The sequence below is a fragment of the Mauremys reevesii genome, linkage group 5 (genome assembly GCF_016161935.1).
Source record: "Mauremys reevesii isolate NIE-2019 linkage group 5, ASM1616193v1, whole genome shotgun sequence".
NCBI lineage: Eukaryota > Metazoa > Chordata > Testudines > Geoemydidae > Mauremys > Mauremys reevesii.
Window position 1 is genome coordinate 13,197,783 of NC_052627.1, and position 20,347 is coordinate 13,218,129.

The 20,347-nt window shown below is 40.4% G+C and overlaps 1 protein-coding gene across 2 annotated transcripts in view; it reads left to right on the top strand.

The window, feature by feature from the left end:
- ADAMTS3 (ADAM metallopeptidase with thrombospondin type 1 motif 3) overlaps positions 1 to 17,099 on the top strand; it is a 192,020-nt gene extending 174,921 nt beyond the window's left edge. The window contains exons 16-23 of one of the 2 annotated variants that reach the window (XM_039540401.1): positions 709 to 789; positions 2,832 to 2,995; positions 3,675 to 3,840; positions 4,605 to 4,737; positions 6,777 to 6,984; positions 8,383 to 8,500; positions 14,365 to 14,679; positions 15,265 to 17,099. In XM_039540401.1, coding sequence (XP_039396335.1) covers positions 709 to 789; positions 2,832 to 2,995; positions 3,675 to 3,840; positions 4,605 to 4,737; positions 6,777 to 6,984; positions 8,383 to 8,500; positions 14,365 to 14,679; positions 15,265 to 15,389 — 1,310 coding nt within the window. In that variant the 3' untranslated portion in view covers positions 15,390 to 17,099. Of the gene's footprint in view, positions 1 to 708; positions 790 to 2,831; positions 2,996 to 3,674; positions 3,841 to 4,604; positions 4,738 to 6,776; positions 6,985 to 8,382; positions 8,501 to 14,364 lie in introns of both variants that reach the window. The other variant, XM_039540402.1, reaches the window with a different exon arrangement.
- The last annotated feature ends 3,248 nt before the right edge of the window (positions 17,100 to 20,347 follow it).

Here is a 20,347-nt window from a genome sequence, read left to right on the forward strand (position 1 = left end):
TAGCAGGTAGCATCCCAATAAGGAAGGAGTTGCACCAGTTTAACTTAAGGTGTGATTTTTAAAATTGACCGAAGACCACTTTACTTCTGTATGAGTGTGTCTACACTGGGATTAACGTGCTTTAACTTACACATTTTCGGTTCTCATCTTGAGATGCAGTCCCGTTTGAAACAGGGCTATATTAATGTGAACTAGAGCGTGCTAGCGTGCTCTGCCTGGGGTAGTTTGAGCACAACATTTTAGACTGATTTGCAAGTCATACCGCTTTGGTGCACTTTGCCCTGCCAGGTAGACAACCCCTTTAAAGTTTCACAAAGTTAAGTAAATACACGAGATCTGAACACCTCGCGGTCCATTAGGTCGTAAGGCTGAAAGATGACAAAGAAAAGCAATCAGAAAGGCCTGCTTTAATTCTGAGAAACATAGGAAACACAAATTTTTGCCTGAATTTGTTAATTGTTATGGTCTTAAAACAACATAACAAAGTAAGTGGCTAAGGTTTGTAACAGTCTTTTTTTTCCCCCTAAAAGAGAAAAAAGTGCAAGACAGCCTAATCGAATCTGTTACAAACCTATCTGAAGTTGCTTGTAGGTTAATGGATACCCTCCTCTGCAAGTCGAAGCTGGATAATATAGTGCCCTACTAACCATCGCTATTACTTTTTGTTTTCTTCTTTGCTTTCTTCAATGGCTACTACACATGCCAAAGGGTACCTTAAGATGTTTGATATTCCCCCGGGTGCTAGACATGTGTTTATCCAAGAAGACGAGGCTTCTCCTCACATTCTTGGTAAGTGTTTCTCGCCTCATGTTTGGCCCTTGTGCATGAAAGCTAATGTCAAACAATTGGGCATGCATTGGAGAACCTGAGAAATGAGATAACCATCAAAATAATTGTGTTTTTTGCACTGTACAACAATAACAAGCTAAAGGCTTTGCTGGCTTCCTTGTGTATTGACAATTGCATTCACAAGGCTGAATCCTACTGTACAAACTTAGTAATTATGTTTGTTTCTCATCTGAATTTTCTAGAAACTCAGACTGATCCTGATCAGCACTTCAGGGAGCTATTGCTCACACTGAAAGTTGATTATTAGTCAATTTAAAGGGACACTGTCAGGCTAAAAAGTATATAGGATATTACTATATTAATATAATTTAGTACACTTAGAAATTTCTTACCTACAGTGGGTTGTAAGCAACACCTTATGTCATTACATGGAAAGAAGTTAAGAAATCTTAACTCATAAATATTTTTGCTGTTTGTTTACATTTCTCTCAGACAATGAATGAGACTACCAATTTCACTTTGGTTTCAGGTCATTTTTGTCTAGTCACTTGCCCCTTTCTCATGCACTAGGGACCTGATCCAAAGGCCCAGTTATGTTAATGACAATTTTCCATTGACTTCAGTGGTTTCTGGATTGGGTCCTAACACAGTGCTGCAGTGTTCAGGTTGCAAACATTGCAGGGAAGAGTTTGTTTTAAAAAAAAATTGCATTGCAATAAAGCAAAAGCAGGAACATTTCTGTTGGTTTTCGGGCTTGTGAAAGCTTATATGTAGAAACCTTAAATTTTGGATCAGATGTGACCTGACCATGTATCTTTTCAATACAGAGCTACTCTGCCTTTATAGTAAATAGGCTCCATAGAACTAATATGATGCATGGCTTTTACATTTTATTTACTGTAGTCATGATAATTTACAAGATTTTTCTCTAATTTTATGTCATAGTTTTGTTGTGTGGTTAGAAAAATGATTTGTCTTTTTCTCTCTGATTATTTTTTAAACTCTAAACAACTAATGATTTGTAAACGATACACTTCCAGGATAACAATAACATCCACATCATGGTTGTTTCTTTCATGTCTCACTCTAGGCAACTAGTAACATCTCCCAAAGAGCATGAACATCTTAGCTGTTTGTTATCAGGTGTTCTCCCTTACCTTGTAATGGTGGTTGATTGTTGCACCTTTTTTCTAATCCTTGAACCCCAGAGTCAGATGGAGAGTGCTTGTAAAGTCAGCATGTGTGGGTAGAATATAAGTATACAAAACAACCTTTCAAAAAGTACTAGAAAGGGAAAGTCAATATTAATCACTGTGCTGCAAAACCCAAGGAGTTCACAACTGTGACACTCCAAACACGTACAGTGTTACTGTTATGCTAACATGCCCGACAATACCCAAAATACTTGTTTAAGCTGCCTCCAAAACGTTCTATGAAAACTAACAGGATTGGCCATTTTAAACGTTTGGCTTGAGTCTAGAATTAAGCTAAAGTTTATGTAAAATAAAATGTGTATCTACATCTATCTAACTTCATCTGATCCATGTGCATTAGGAGATACAGATATTGGTAGCATATACATTGTCAATCTCTGTCTCCTCAGACTGTAGTTTGGTGGTAGTAAGGGTTTAATGTAGCAATTGCGGCTTTGGGTATAGCCTCCAGTCCCTGAGCTGATGGAGTTGCCAAAGGTGATCTGCTTTAGATCCTTGGAAGGAGCATCCATTCCCTGAGCATGGAGTTATGATGAGTTTTTGGCAAAGCCTCCACTCTTTCGGGTGGAGGAGGAGGCGTGCTAGAGAGAGATGGATTGAGGAGCGTTGAATGGAAAAGACAGGACTTGAGTATTTTTGGATTAGGAATAGCAAAATCTCCTCAATTCCCAAGGACGCACTGCAACGCGCAACATTTAAAATAGTAAGCAAAAAGAGATTTTTGAAAAGGGCTTTATAGAATACTACTTGTCTCATTTCATGCGAACCCCAATGACTGCAGATTACATGACAAGAAGCACAATTGCCACTGTTTTCAATTCCTTTTAGCCATTAAGAACCAGGCTACTGGACACTATATTCTGAACGGGAAAGGGGAGGAGGCCAAGTCACGATCCTTCATTGATCTTGGTGTGGAGTGGGAATACAACATAGAAGATGACATAGAAACTCTTCATACTGATGGGCCTTTGCATGATGCTGTTGTTGTATTGGTAGGTTATGTCAAGGGGTTGGGTTTTATTATTATTGTCGTGTTTTTGTGTGGCCAAACTACTTATTTTTATTAAATGTTAAATCATAGTGGGATAAGTATGTAATCTCTATTGGAAAACACGCATGCGTATAAAGTTTTTTTTTGAGAGAGCTGATAGGCAGAAGCTCTGCCCACACTAGCAATAAGAGAAGCAAGTTTTAAGAATAGTTTTACTGACATTCACTTTCAGAGGCAGTGTGCAGTATCCACACTACTACATTGCAAGCACCCATTTATTCATACAACAGTAACAAGCTAACCATACGCCTAGTACAGTGCCCGCTGACATCAAGGGCCATTGGATCAGGCCCCATATTAGTCAGAACCGTGTTTGCAACCAGCCCCTCCCTCGAGCAGAGTAGGAATGTGACCACGCAGCATAGCCAGTCTATCCAGCTCCATGTAGTTCAGCAACCCAGAGCTAGGAAGGGTAAGTAGTTGGTCTTATGTAAACTCTCCCAGTTTAGACTCATTAGAGGCATATTTTTCTGTGTTGAGCTTACTAATTTTTGTACTGAATTTGAAGGTAAAGATCAATAAGTTTTTCAACTACTAAGCACCACCTACATTTCCAGATATTGGTTTGTTGACATGGAAAAGAATAAATATGTGCTCCATTTGTACTGGATCTTTTATAGGTCATTCCTCAAGAGAACGACACAAGATCTAGCCTGACTTACAAATACATCATTCATGAGGATTCAGTACCCACGATCAACAGTAACAATGTTCTTCAGGATGAAATAGATACTTTTGAGTGGGCTTTGAAGAGCTGGTCCCAGTGCTCCAAACCTTGTGCTGGAGGTAAACAGAGATGCAGCAGCTTCTAGTGCTTACTGTTAAATTAGGAGGAAGAAAAAGAGTAAAAGACGAGGCCTACGTTTTCAAAAGTGATTAGAAATTTTTGGTGCCTCAATTTTGGGTTGCCCAAGTTGAAACACTTTACATGTCTGGTTTTTGGAAAGCGTTTCACTCCATCCTGTGAAAGTGTCTAAATTGGGCACCAAAATCACTTTTGGAAACGTAGATCTTGATGTTTATTTCACTGCAGTATGAACTTTCTGTGGCACTTGTGGTACTCCTGACAGTTTGAAGGGGAAGTATCATAAATGCCACACTTGAATTACTACAGTGTTCCCTAGTGGATAGATCCCTAGACTGAGACTCAAGAAACCTCGGTGCTGTTCCCAGCTCAGCCACTAACCTGCTGTGTGAACTTAGGTAAGTCCTTTCTATGCCTCGGTTTCCCTTGGGTAAAATTCTATTGCTTGAGTGATCCAGGTGGTCAAAATTTGATGATTGTAATGGTTCCTTCTGGCCTTAAAATCTATGAAAATACCATGATTTTAATAACATCATTATCTCCATAGTATACTGTAGAGTTACTCCTGATAATTGAATTTTATATCCCCAAACCATTTTGTGCTTGACATTGTAACGAACAGCAATAGTATTTAAATAATCATAAAATAGTCCACAACCATTGCGTGTAAACAAAAGTGTTTAAGAAGGGGCAGGACATTTTTACTATTTTTCACACAAAGTTAACTTTCTGAAATATTTTCAAGGTTTCCAGTACACGAAATATGGGTGCCGCAGGAAAAGTGATAACAAAATGGTTCACCGCAGCTTCTGTGAAGCCAGCAAAAAACCAAAGCCTATTCGTAGAATGTGCAATCTGCAGGAATGCACACAGCCACTGTAAGTATGGATGGATGAAATGTGGGCCTCACATGAGAGTTCATGATTCGAAGAAGTGGTCAGAGGGAAAAGAAGGGAGAATAAAGACCATGGACTTCAAGAAGGCAGACTTTAGCAAATGCAGAAAATTGGTAGGGAAGATCCTGTGGGATGCAAGTCTAAGGGGAAAAGCGTTGAAGAGAGTTGGCAGGTTTTTTTAAAGACATAATTAAGGGCACAAGAGCAAACTATCCCAACACGTAGGATAGATAGGAAGTATGGTAAGAGACAAGTCTGGCTTAACCAGGAGATTTTCTTGAATTGCAGGTTGTTGAAAGAGAGAATACACTTACAGAGTTTACAGATACCGTCAAGCTGGGAGGGGTTGCAAGTGCTTTGGAGGCTAGGATTAGAATACGAAATGGTCTGAAATAAATAGGAAGAAATTCAGTAAAAATAGTACAGTTAGGTAGGAATAATCAGTTAGACAAATACAAAATGGGAAATGATTGCCTAGGAAAGAGTACTGCAGAAAAGAATCTTTGCATTTTACTGGATCACAAAATTAGTCAAGAATGTAAGACTTGTAAAAAAAAAATCAAATGTCTTTCTGGGATATATTGGCAGGAATGTTGTAAACAAGACATGAAAAGTAATTCTTCCACTCTATCAGCACTGATTAGGCCCCAACTGAAATATTGTGTCCAGTTTTGGGCACCACAGTTTGGGAAAGATGTGAACAAATTGAAGAAAGTCTAGAGGAGAGCAACAAAAATTATTAAAGGTCTAAAAAACATGACCTCCAGGGAAAGATTAAACAAACCCAGTTTATTTCAGTCTGGAGAAGAGAAGACTGAGGGGGACATGAGAACACTCTTCAGGTACATAAAAGGTTGTTATAAAGAGGAGGGCAATAAATTGTTCTCTGTAAACACTGATGGCAGGACAAGATGTAATGGTCTTCACTTGCAGCAAAGGAGACAGTAGGAAAAATTTCCTAACTGTCAGGGTGGTTAAGCATTGGAATAAATTGCCTAAGGAGGTTGTGGAATCTCCATCATTGGAGATTTTAAAGAACTGGTTAGACAAACACCTGTCAGACAATACTTAGTCCTGCCTCAATGCACGGAATTGGACTAGATGACCTATCAAGGTCCCTTCCAGTCCTGCATTTCGTGATTCTATGGGTTGGAAAAAAATGGAGGTAGAAGCTTGCCCAGGCCCGACTCAGGGGACTGCTGCTGGGATACAGAATGTTGTTTCCATCTCATGGCAGGTTTGCAGCTAAGAATTTGATGGTCGTCTTATTTCAGTTGTTAGTGGACACTTGTCACGAATGGGGCGTGCTCAGTACAGAGGCTCAAGGATGAATAGGCACAGAGTTTAAACTACCTTCTTCCATTTAGAGGTGCTCCCTTGAAGTCAAGATTAAGGAACATTAGTGGGAAAGCCTTGGAAAGCTTCTTTATTCTGGATGAAATTCCCCTTTGAAGAGGGTCAGCACAAAGCCCTCTGTGGCACTGCCTGGGGTTAAAGCGGGATTTATGTAGTACCAGAGGTCTTGTGCTTACTGGCTGACAATGGGTAGATTGCATCCTCTGTGCTAGACAGATGCATGCAGGCTACCTGGCTGCCAGTTTCATTTCTTTCATGAGCACTTGAAAAAATGAGATTAGTCTTGGCAGCACTCATTTCTCTGTTGCTCAGAGTACAATAATGGGTGTGTTAACTCTGATGGAAAAGTCCCATAGAATTTAACAGGGGTTAAAGCAATGTAAAATGAAATGTCCAGTAGAAAGCAGCAGTAGGTAGAACAGAATTATGCTCCTGCTATAGAATTCCAAAGGTTGGTTTTAACAATTCTATATAAAGATTCTCTATTAAATTCTATTGGAATTTTCCATAAGGGCTGCTTATTATTCCAATGTATGGCCCGAGATAATGTGACTTGTACGTAAGTCAAGCAGAGCAGAATTGAAACAATCCCTAGTTGGTTACTGTACAGTGCAGTAGATAAATAGATTAAATGTATGATGGCACTTTTGTTTTAAACCCCCCAGTTGGATAGCAGATGAATGGGAATACTGCACAAAAACCTGTGGGAGTTCTGGTTACCAGATCCGTACTGTGCGCTGCATTCAACCTCTTCACGACGGTGCAAACCGCTCTGTCCATATCAAGTACTGTAGTGGGGATCGCCCTGAGAGCCGCAGGCCCTGTAACCGAACGCCGTGCCCTGCGCAGTGGAAAGCTGGACCCTGGGCTGAGGTGGGCAAGCAGTATTCTACTATGGAGCTTATAGCTTTGGAGCTGACAGACGTTTCCTTAGCAGTAAATCAACAGCTGTACCTTTGCCAGCACCTTGTGCCTGCACTGTCTTTGGGGTTAAGGGCATCTGGCTGCAACTTGAGTGAACTTCAGAGTCTTAAATTAACCACAAATAGTGACCTGGAAGCCCACAGGCTTTGAGGTCTCCATAACCCTGGAAAGCAAACGGGTTCTCACCCCTCCTGGAATTAACAAAAAAAAAATCAAGATGTCAAAGCCTGCAAACCTAGGTGAAAAATTTCATATGAATTTTCATGGGGAAAAAAAATGTTCTCCAACTTCTCAGCACTGCTTTTGAGATAGCAGAAGTTTTTAGTTGCTTTTTGCCTGCATCAAGACTTTCTGGGAGTTTTTTGTAAAGTTTTCAGTTTATAAAGAAACAGAGCCCTGTTGATAATGGCTGTAGCAATAATCTTGACCTTTGACTTTTCTGTGCTTGTGTCACAGTGTTACTGTTCCCTTCATACTTTGTACCAAACAGAGGTTAGATTTCTGCTGGAAATAGATGCCTGGGAAGGGAATGCCCCCTTACCCTCTTTGTGGGCTTCCTCCATTGAGACTCACACTATGAGGAGGAGGCCCAGTAGTAAGGGTGCCAACTAGGAACTCAGGAGATCTTGGTTCAAGTCCCTGCTCTGCCACAGATTTCCTGTCTGACCCCGGGCAAATCACTTAGCCTCTCTGTGCCCCATCTGTACAATGGGGATAATAGCACTGCCCTACATGACAGGTTGTGAGATGCTCAGATCCTACAGTAATGAGGGCCAAATAAGTACCATAGATACATATAGCAACCTCCATGGGGCTGCTCCTTCCCCCTCGCCTGTATGTTGGGAGGAGTGGGGCAAGGAACAAGGGGGAGTTATGTCTCCTCCCCCAGCGTTGTAGCTAGCACAGATGGGGAAGAAAGCTGTGCTAAGTACAATTCTGGTACAAGTTATTTTCTCCAGAGCAAGGGGGAAACCAAAAATCAAATTGACTTGCTCAGAGAATCACAATTGGGCCCTGGTCTGCTCCTTTGGCAGTGCAGCTCTGTGCTGCCTCATACTCCAGCCTTTAATGCTTGGATTTTCAGAACAGACACAAGCTACGAGCAAAATTCAGAATATGTGACAATTAAACATTACAGGAAAGGAGGAACACCCCCACTCTGACCAACTGCTGCCCCCGAGGCAAATGTCAAAAAACTCCTATCAAAAGGGAATTTACAGCAGCCCCTGAAGGTCACCCATATCAGGCTATTCCAGACGATGTCGCTTTTGTGACATACCTGTAAGATAACTGCATATTACTGGGGCCAGGCATAACGTAGTAAAATACCTTGTATCTGTTCTGTAGTGTTCTGTGACCTGTGGGGAAGGAACTGAGTCCAGGCAGGTCACATGCCGTGCCGGTGACCAGTGTGATGGAGAAAAACCTGAGTCAGTGAGGGTTTGTAAGCTTGCTCCCTGTAATGGTAAGTAAACTTCCTGAATAACTGCACTGGCAATGGGAGCAACAATTCCTGTTTCAGTGAAGGATGCCTGCTTCTACAGAGGTAGGCGTATGCAGACAGATGCCAGGGCCAGAACTCATTCTTTTAGGGTTAACTGAAAGAACAAAACAAGAAGATTATGATCTTTGAAGTTCTAACAGAGCTCTAATTTAACAGCTGAGTTTTCTGGGCTACTGTGTACAGTACAAGTACTGTAAATAGATGAATAATGTTGTGAATACCTAGCTTATACCGTGTTGTGGTGCTACAAACTGATATGCGCACCTTACCTTTCAATTGTCTCATGCTACAAAATATATCCTGTGGTTTAGACCAGAATGTTCTTCCATTTGAAAGGGATCCTGCTATCTCACTTTTTAATCCTGTACATAAGTGACATAAAAACAGCTAAACTGTGAAACTGACCATATGGAAAAACATGGCTGAGAGCTTCAATAACCAGTGTCTGAAGTCCACTTCTAGCCTCCTCAACAAGTTTGGCCTAATTTTCAAAAATGTTGAGTACTCTCATCTTCTGTTAACTTCAGAGAGAGTTACAGGTGCTCAGTGACTCTGAAAATCAGGCTCCTCTCTGAAGGTGCCTAAATATTGAGTTTGAAAATTTTGACCTAAATTCCATTTATAGAATCTTTAGCACTGATAACAACAACCCAGAAAGAATCCTGCTTTAAACACTAGGGGGAAGCAGAGCTTTAGCCACTCTACAGAGACGCAGTATTACAATTCTGTATCTTGAGAGAACGGTATTTCTTTATGAAGTGACTTCTTTTTGCTTTAAAGACTGAGACTTCCAAAATAAAAGCATGAAGCTTTGATCCTGTAAATTCTTATGCATATGCTTAAATTTACACAAGAGTAGTCCCAGTGACTTCTTAAACATGTGAGTAACTGCAGCGTAGGGGGCTGCATTTCTGTTTCTGAAGTGGATCTTTTAAAGTGTAAGAGTCAGCCATGCAAATGTGGAGGGGAAAAGCTTTGTATTCTGAGATTGACATGTTACCATTTTGGGAGAGTGCCTGGATTTGTGATTATAGACTTACATAATGTAGGCTGGGATTTTCAAAGGCACTGAAGTTAGTTGGGTGTCAGAGGGATTTGGGCATCTCACTTCCTTTGAACATCCCAGCCGTGTATTTCTCAGTGGTTACAATGCTGGGTTGTATTTGAAACCAGTAGCAGCAGAATGAGGATCAGCACCTACATTTCTGCCCTGGCCTAGTCTCTAAAATCCCAGAGGAGATGTCAGGCCAGGAAATTTGTATAATCTGAATATTTCTTCTCAAAATATTATGTAAGGTGAAGCTATAGAAGCCTCCAGGAACCTCTCAGAGTTAAATCCCCTGAACAGTAATAAGAGGGTGCAACATTTCTAGGCTGTAAAATTTTCCTGCAGGATGATTACTACTTATTTCCATTGTTACGGTTCAACTCCATGATGAAATTTGTTCCATCAGAGACAGTTAATCGTCACAGCATTATAAATTATTGAACCTCCACCACAGTGTGCTATCCTGATTGATGTATACAATACGCTGCTTGGGAGAACTAAATCCCAAAACTGGACTTCACCTCTGTGCAGATCCCCAGCACAAGGCCTACGTGCACAGCACAGCGTAAGTCCCCATAAATGGGCTTATGTGGGACTTGAATGGCCCCTGTAGTGACCATCTGTGCAGGGGTGAAATTCACCCCCAGTTAAAGTTCTTTCTGTTTTTATTTTATAAATGTTTAAAATACACCCATCAATCAGGTGTCTGAGTATATGAAGCATGTCTGGGTTAGTCACTGGGAGGTTCACAAATCCCTAGATTGATGCTCCAGGTAAAATAGGCAGAACATATATTAAAACATGATGAAACACTTATTAAACAAAAACTTAACTAGCAAGGAAAGCTATAGGGCAGTGTTACAGTTTTAAGCAGCAGATCTACACTAAGCACTGAGCTATAGGAAGATATTATACAGTGGTAGGGCATACATAATTCTATGCAGCCAAATCATGCCCTCCTGTAGCAAAAGTGAAGCAGCTGGTATAGATTCTATTCCTCAGCCCTTCGTGTGCTGCATTTCTCTGAGTTCCCAGGAACATATTCTGCCTGTGTGCCCAGCTCAAAAATTTGGACCATAATTTTTACTAGGGGGTTCAAAATGGAGTTAAGTGCCCAATTTTCATTCAGCCATTATAGTAGGTAGTTTTCATTATTCCTCTGGGTCAAATATTCAAATAGAATCTCTGCTTTCCACTCTAGTTCTAAATATGGTTTACAAATCATTATATAGCTATGTTTCTGTGCGCTACAGTTATTTTATAATAGAATGTGATAAACTCTTTATACTCCTGCCATTTTGATATATTTAATTATGTAAATATCAGATAATTCCATCATAATTAAAATTTGAGTCATCACTTTTTTCTGAGCATTAAACTCTTGCCATGCAGTTTCAGAGGGTTCCCCTCAAGATTTTTTTGGTGTAACATAGAAAACTTGCCATTTTGTTTACACACCTAAGTGCTATATGTAACACATTTTTATTTCCTCTTCCTCTGTATTTAATAATTAAAGACATCTGCCATCAACTTTCTCCTTCCAGGGTCTTTAAATACCCTCTGGCCTATTTCTGAATTTAGTTAGATTTTCCTGTGGGAACACTGTCTGAAAGTACTGTACAAACGTTGAGTATTATATTTACTGTGACAGTGCTGCCTTTTCACTGATCTGCAGCATACCTGTAGCATTCCCAAAAAGACTTCTATGGTAATTGTTAGGCTCTACTAAAAGTAGCCTATAGTAGCGATAAAGATTCCTTAGAGAGCCGATATGCTTTCTCACGTCTTCCTCCCCTAGTTACCATGAAACAAATAAAATGTGAAAAGGAGAATTTTTACCATGAAAACCAGCAGAAGGATACAACAGCCTATATACTGAATAAGAAATGGTTGACTAGGTGGTGCAGAATTAACCTAAAAAGTAAAAGAAAGGGACTACGTGAGTACACAGCTCAAATATTGTACTTATTTCACTGGAAGTAGATAAGTACAAAATCAAATCTTTGCACTATACAATGGATTTGATAAATCCAAGCCCTCTAAAACCTACATCAGTGAAATCAGCTGTCAGAAATTGGAACAAATCAAGTGCATTGTTTACAGGTAAAAACAAATTAATTGCTTGGTACTTTTTGATGTATTTGGCAACCTCTTCAAGGGTATTTGTGGAACTTGCACTTAAACTAGATGTAAATAAGTGCATACATTATAAATGTATTCTTAACAAACTTTGCTATATTTTCCAAAACAAGTGCTTTAATAACATGGAAGCAATAGCTGTTAAGTAATTATTGATCTGTGTATGCTACACTAGTGTACATGCAAAGATTTGAGTTTTGACATTAGTGTTCTAGTTTGAATTATGAAGAAGGTCCTTTAATTTCCCATGCTGATGTCCTCCTCAAAAAATTTTTACAGAGGCATGATGGTGCTTCACAGACAGGGTTTTTGTTCATTGCCAGCATTGCAGATTTAACAGTAGGTTTGCCTGGAAGCAAGAAAGTTTTTATCAAGGAAGGATATCAGGATTGGGCCTAGTGAATAATGAAAATGCTAATATTGGCACAATTTGTCCATGGCATGACTTTGTATAAGCTGGCTCCTCAGCTGTTGTAAGTGTGGGTGGACCAGTACTGAGTCAATGGAACTAAACTAATTTACAAGCCAGCTGAGGATCTGGCCCACGGTTTGTATTTTGAATTTAAAGATGGCTGTTCAGCACCCTATTGACCTGAGGTAACATCCACAGGCTCATGAAAAAAATATCGCAGTGCAGCCAGCTAATTTAAGTAGTGATTGTACACCCCCATCTGTTGCTTATTAAAATGCCAACTACATAAATACTAACTATGACTGTCAGACCAAAAGCTAAAACGTGCCTTTTTGATCGTTTGGTTTTTAGTTTTATCTTTGTCACCTCCCTAGCTTATAATTATGCCTTCTGCTATTTAAATAAAATGTGTCGCTACCATTTCAAATAATCTGTAGCACATCAGAAGCAATCTGTTAACGTACACGGTGTGCCGGTAACTCTCAAAACATTGGAATCGTCGTTTAGGGCACCAAGCAACTCATTTGTCTCCTCATTAAAATATATCACAAGAGGGCACAATAGTAAGTTTGTAAGTTCTCAGCCTACGGTGATCAAGTCCTGCAAAGTGTTGGACTCCTCCCGCTGAGTGCCCTCATTGTGAAGTCAGAGGGAACTGAGGATGCTTAGCACACTGCAGGCTCAGACTCAGCGCTATGACAGTGAGCTGCACCCAGCCTCTCTGGTGTTCCATTAAAGCCAGTGGACACCGAGGGTCTGTAATTCTCAATGCAGGAGTGTGGCTTTCAGCGCCTATTCAGCAGTGTGTCATTCAAATCATTTTTCTGGCTCCAGAGGACTACATTTTATAATATCAATATGGTAAAAAGGCTGGAATTTCACAGCACACCTACATGGAAGCTAAATATTAATGTGATCAATGCCTATGAAATTCTGAGTAGTTGTATATAAATTCAGTACAGTAGAAATTACCAACGTTAGACTAATATACGGGGGAAGAGGGGGGAATTACCCATCTCCTGATTTTTGAGCTCCCCAAGGAGTGACTATTAATTTCAAATTCCTAGGGCCAAATTCTGCCCTGCTATCTGTCTCTTATGTTCTCAGAGATTTGCCAGAGGCATAAGCCAAGGAAGAATTTGGCTCCTGCCCCTAGACAGGACAAAATTTTAGAAGGTTAATTAATGTTCACCTTTTGGCTCAGCTTAACAGAATTACTGAACTGCTTGTACCTTGATATGGTTGATTATGCCAGACTGCAACATTTAGTACCTCTCAGGATTAGTCCCAGGTCTGCAAACGCTGAAGCACGTGCTTAACGTTTTTTGAATTCAGTTGGATTACTCACACTCGAAGTAAAAAGCACATGCAAGTTTCCAGGACCAGGGTCTTAGATTGAGATTGCTTTCTAACAGCCAAAACAACAAATGACCTCCACTAATTTCAAACCATCATGCGATTTTTGTCCAGTGTATCTACAGCCTCTACACTTTTAGCTAAATAATCCTGTTCAGTTAATATCTCATGCATGCTCAAAGGAAAACTGGCATCTTGTCTGAGCCCTCCCAGGAACATACGTCCCATGCATCAACCCTAGAGGAAACTTAAGTCGTATGTTTGGTAAAAGATTGCTTGGGTTATCAGTTATGTTTAGGTCACTGAAGAACTCAAAAACATGGTTCATTTAACTGCCAACATTTTTTTTTTTAAAGAACACATGAAAATAATCTTTCAGAGATACTACCTGGGATTTCCTTTCCTTCAAGAGAAAGTCCATTCTGGGCCCAGCCTTGTTGACAGAGGGCAAAACCAGAAGGGATCATTTCGAGTCTAATTATGATAATGTGTAGGACTGCATCTGCTATGGTGTGGCAATAGCGTATTCTGCATGTACTGTATCTGGCCTTCCCCAAGCGTGGGTCATACTTTTCTACATGCAGAGAGATCTGTTTCCTGCGCAAGAGAGCCAACACTTTCAAAGATGTCCTGTGATTTTGGGCACCTCAGTTTGTGGGTACCCAACTAGAAACCCTTAGTTTAAAGGGCCTGATTGTCAGAGGGCAGGTGTTGAACACTTTCCGAGAATCGGGTCCCCTTCCAGCATCTCAGATTGGGCCCCCGGTCATCAGTCGCTTTTCAAAATGTAGGCTTTGGCCTCTGAACTTTTGAAATGCCGCCTTGCATGCTTTCCCCAGGTTTACAGTCAATATTGTGCTTGTTTTGCAGATGAGCCCTGCCTGGGAGACAAGTCAATATTCTGTCAAATGGAAGTGCTCGCACGCTATTGCTCCATCCCTGGCTATAACAAGCTGTGCTGTGAGGCTTGTAGCAAGCGCAGCAGCACCCTCCCGCCACCTTACCTTACTGAAGCTGCTGAAACCAAAGAGGAAGTGATGTTCCATCCTAGTGACCTACCTAGGGCCTTGGTGATGCCGACATCTTTAGTACCTCAGCACGCAGAGGTCGCTGATGAGAACAGAAGTTCTGTAGGCAGGATGCCTATGGAAGAGGACATAGATATACTTGTTTCTACATCAAATAGTAAGTCCAAAGGTGCTGAGTTACCCCAGAGGAGAGCTTACCAAGCAGGAAGTCAGACTTCTAGGCTGATTGCAATGCCATATCAGTCATCTACCAAGATTGGCAATCTGTCCCCATAATGCATCAGCCTTGGCAGACATTGTTCCCATGGGTAGCAGTTAACAACACTTCTGCAGGTGCTCTTTCTCCAGCTAGAACCTCAAGGAAAAATGAGAAGCATGTTGAAAAGAGACATGCTTTGAGATCATCCACGGTGGAAAGATAAAAGTGAATGCAAAAAGGAGGATAGTAACAGAAATCTTTTGTTCAGGACACCATGGTGCATGCTGCTTTCCAGAAGCAGAACTCTCTACAGATCATTTTAGTTGTAAATAAAAAACAAAGTGCTGGTTCACTTTCTAGTTGCTGCCATCCTCCTACACTTCATTATCTGGTTAGCTTGAATGCATGGGAGGAGGAAAGCACCAAAGAATATTCACATCAATGAAAGAAAGTTGCCGAGTGTGGTGGTCATTCTCTAGTATAGGAAAAGTGGCCAGAGCCTATTTTGCACATCAGCTAATTGTTTGTTTTTATTTTTAAAAGATCACATGTGGAGGGGGGGAAACACCACCACCAGAAGAGGTACCAAAAGTTTACACTTTTACAAAATATTTTTGCAGTGGAACAACAGAATCCATAAGACTTATATTGCTAATTTATCTATATAAACAAATATTGTATGAGCAAATTTTCAGCTGTTGTGTATATACTGTATATTGCAGAAAATCAGTATTATTTTTAAGAGTTTTGTGCTGTCAAACAATTGTTTACCTATGTTACATTTCTGGACATTTACTAGGTGCCTGCCATTGAGTACTGCCTTCCTTACATTCCGGGAGTTGATTTTCAAAGCAGCATTTTAATAAAAAGAGGAGCTCCATTTTAATATAGATTACAGCTACTGACCTTAGGAAGATCGTTATTTTTAATATCAACAATGTGATGCTTTTTTGGGGGGGAGGGGGGAGAGACTGCCATCTTACCGGTCCAAACCTACTCATCACTACCAATTAAAAAATCTGTTCAGCAGCATAACAATTTTAATCACAGGTAGAAGAAACTGACAAAATGTGCCAGTGAAATCAATGCTAACACCCTCTACTTAGCAGGCATTGCTTAGGTCTGGAACTAGCAGTGCCTTCTCTGAATTCTCCTTTTGCCTAAGAGGGACAGACTAGTGTAGTAAGTGAGAAAAGTAACTGTGTATATGTTATAAGTACTGTATTGTTCACAAGACAAATGTGAGTTGTGTTTTCTGGATGAGCTGTTTGCTTCTGAAGCTGAAAGCATCACAGAGCTAGAGTAGGCACTAATAAGAAGTAGCTGTGGCAAGATTTAAAATGGATGTTTTTCCTAATTAAAGCAGTGATTTAAAGGCAAGAGAGAGTTATTTTTCAGCATGGTTCACCTTGAAATCTCAACAACCACAATGCATCTGACTGCAATAATTGCTAGTAATTTATGTCAATAACCATCTTTCTCAGTTCATCCAGTCATGCTCTCTCCTGCGTGTTGCTGTAAAGAACTTGTATATAGGATTGAGAACTAAAGATATTTATTAAAAGTTGAATTCTTGATAGTATTTTATGTATGAAATATTTACACTAATAGCCAAGATAAAATAGAGAGATGTAATTAGATACATGTACATGCTATATCATATGCATAGAACAGAAATTGAAGCTAACTAAACTACTGTAGATGAATTGTTGGTCTAATTTCTTTTTTTTAAAAATCTTAAGAAAAGCCATTGTCAATTACAAACATCTTTAGGTTTTTAAATAGTTTACTAAAGTTTGATGTGCAATTTTTGTCCTGTTTAATAAAACAGTGAATGTGTAGCACTAAAAACACAATGAAATATATTAGGACTCCATGGATCACATTTTGGAAACAGACTAAGAAATGTGTGTAGTAATTTTCCAGGATTGCTGAGATGACATTAGAATGCAAATCTCTTTCAGGAGACCCTAATGTCAACTAGAATGTAGGTAAATTAACCCTCAAAAGCGAATAGGATCATGTTTGTCTTGCATTATGATGTTTGTAATATAATCCACTGAAGTATTGACTTGATGCCTCTAAAGAATTGCTGCTACTTTTATGCAAGGCTTTTGAAGGTCTAAAGAAATTAGATTATATAGATTGTGTACAGACAATCCCTGAGCCTCAAACAGACCAATAGGATATGGGTTTGCTTCCCTAGAATTCCCCAGAAGTCAAATTCTCTCTCTCTCTCTTTCACATATCTACAATACAGATGTAGATACTCCTTGTACCTTTTTGCTTTTTCTACCAAGCTAATTTCTCTTTCATTAAAGTGTACACTACTGATCCTGTTTGTTGTATTGGGGAGCACCTAGCAATAAAAACTTTAACATGCCACTCTGTACTTGGTTTTTGGCTTAAGCTTCCTCGCCACAAAGTAGAGGCAGATTTACTTCGTCAAGCTCCTTCTCTTCTTGTAAAATACAAATTTGAACTTATTTTATTTAAATCTATTCAAAACCACAGCCAGCCTCCTGGGCCACCTTGAACTAGACAGCAGGCCTGGGGATAACAAGCAGCAGTCACAAAAGATGTCGGGCCAGATCCTCTCCAGTCCAAAGATCTGCTCATCAGAGGAGGGAACGAGGCTGCGTGTGGCTCCCTGACTCTGTAGGCCAACAGGTACCAGTCCCTATGCAAGTTAGAGGAGCCTAGTCTTACAGTAGCCCGGTATGGTCTCTAAGGGTACAGCTGCACTGCCAAAACAGACCCACTGCAGCATGTCTCAGAACCTGGATCAACTGAGTTGGGCTTGTTCTACAGAGCTAAAGATAGTGTGGGCTCAGGCTGGAAACCTACCCACCCCCCCTTGCTGGGTTTCAGAGCCCAGACACCAGCCTGACACCAAACAGCTACACTGATATTTTTAGCCCTGTAGCCTGAGTCCCGCGAGCCAGTTGACCTGGGCTCTGAGACTTGCTGACAAGACCTTTCTCTTTTTGCTTGCACTGTAGCCAGTGGTTCCCAAACTGGGGGTTGCACAATGTTACTGGGGGGTCACCAGAAAAATTTCTTTAATGGCCAGAGAACCCCAGGCCTGGGAGGCAGCAGAGCAGATACCCCATGGAGCGAGCCCCAGTCAGCAGAGTGGCCGGCAGCCCGAGCCCCATGAAGCGCAGGGCCGGGCAGTTGGGGCTGGCAGCCCGAGCCCCATGTAGCAGCGTTAAGGTGCCTCAGTAATTGGATACTAACATTTTGTGTGTTGCTTCAGTGAGAGGTGAGTGAATCGTCTCATTCTCTGGTTTGTTGGTTGTTAGCATCACAGAGGAGATTTAAACTTAAATCCCTGGAAATAGTCATTTTTAGGAAGGGGTTCATGGGTTGTTAAAGTTTGGGAACATCGGCCATATACCAGCACCACTCGGGCATTGGATCAGGGAACAGTTCCTGGGCCCCCAAAACATTTTTTACTGGGTACATTTGTGGGTTTCAACCTTCTGGCACTTCTCCCTTTTTTTTTTTTTTACTTTCAATACACAAGTGTTATGACCAGAGGCTTTTTAGATGTTATAATCTTCAACTTTCTCAGTTGACAGGTAAAGATTTATACCTGCAATTGTGAATTCTCTGTGCTGCTCACTTCTTCACCTTTAAAATGTGGATAATACTTCCCTGCCTTACAGTAATGCTGTGAGGATACATTCATTAGTGACAGTGATGAATAATACAGGTATTCAGATAATACAGTGAAAGCTTTAACGTAACATAGAAGCATTAGATGTAAACTTTAAATAGTTACTGCTGTATGCACCCTGAGGTACTGCAGAGGTAAAGATTTCTAGTTCAGCCTTTGCTGTTAGAGTTTAGATTGATGAACTATGGGAAAAAAGTCCTATAATTTCCTAAAATTATGCCATTCCAATAGGATCCTGCAAAATTCTGATGATCCTGCGCAACTATGTTCACTTCTAAAGTCATGAGTTCAACATCAGTGTGGCATCTAATCAGCAATTCATTTAACATGTAGTTTTTCCCAAAGAGAGATTACGTGGTGTGCCACGAGTGTTCCATATGCACCGCCGCTGAGCGCTATCGGACAGTTGCCTGAGTTTCTGCAAGATGCACTGAAACAAACCTGGTTAGGCAGCATGAGAGGTGTGGACGCAGCCAAGCTTGTAAGACAGATAGGCTGCAATGCAGACACAACTCAAGCCATGTTTGGTGTAACATGGTCCGATGTGAAAGTCTTGAACTGCATACCAAAGCTCAGGAGCCAGCTCCTGGCTGTTGCAAGACTGCGCGTAAGCAATGAGATCAGCTGACAATTCCATTAAGTTTCTGTTGTCAATATATTAAAGATGGTAAGAGTCTTTACTGATCTGCACCTGATTTTACTAGCTCTACTGGGGGATATTTGGGTTATAATTATTTATTCTGATTTTTCTTACCAAAAGCCCAAATCAGAAAAAAGCAACTATCAAGAGGCCATGTCTCTTAGTCAGTGTATTAGGTGTATACTAGTAATGGTTTGGTCTTAAACCATTGGATTTATGTATTTATTATTCACTTTGGCATATAATCACCTGGAAAAGCCATTTGCTACTGGATTTAGCCACGTATGATATTTCTTAAATATGATCCTGATGGTTTTAAGTTCAGACTTATTTGCATTGGCTAAGCATCAAATTGGAATTGAAATCCTGCAGAGAGTAATGAATTTACAATTGCATAAACAAGGATTTTAAAAGGATTCACAGCCATTAAATACCTCACTTGAATGTTAAAACGCCTGATTAATCAAAGTCCAGCATTCAAGCTGTTAGGATAAATTACCTGCAATTAGCAATAACAAGGGTGGTAAATTGTAATATTTTTCCAATTGTGGAGACTGCAACTGAGTGATAGCTGGGAATTGTCATCTTTTTTAATTGGAAAATATAAATCATAACATGTCTCTTGCAACCTCAAGGCGTTACCACACATTATCTTCTCAAATTGTCACAGTTCCAGCAAGACAGCAGGCAGTTTTCCATAGAATAGATATATTAGCTTTTGGCCCTTGAAGAGCAGTAGAGAGAAATTAGTGAAACTAAACCCCTGGACCACGTGCTCCCCTCTGGTTATGTAAGCAGAGTGCCCTAAAGCTTAAGTGGTTCCCTAGGAAGGTACCAGGGCACCATCTAGGGCTAATTTAGGAAGAATCCTTTCACTTTAGGATTTTAAAGCTACCTAGAGCATGTCCAGTCTTAGGTAGCTGTGAAACTATACAAGGATGCAAAGTCCTGTTTTTTCCAAAGAAATCACATTTCATATATTTTCCTAAGTAGCCTTTCTCTAGGATCACAGGGTTTCATATGAATTGGCCCCTTGAATCATAGTGAAAAGAAGAACAAACGCTTTAAGTTCCATGTGAAAAGCTATGATCAGAGAGTATTAAGGTGAAGAAGTGTGGTGTCAGAACCAAGTGGGTTTATTGGACTAACTAGTAATATTGTAAAGGCACCAAGTGTTGATAAAAATCCATGTCTTCATCAGGCTGTGAAAATGCAGAACTAGGCAGAAGAACAGCTGCTGAGGCAAAGAGCACTGATTTCACTTGCACCAGGATAACTCCGGTGTGACTCTGCTGACTTCAGTG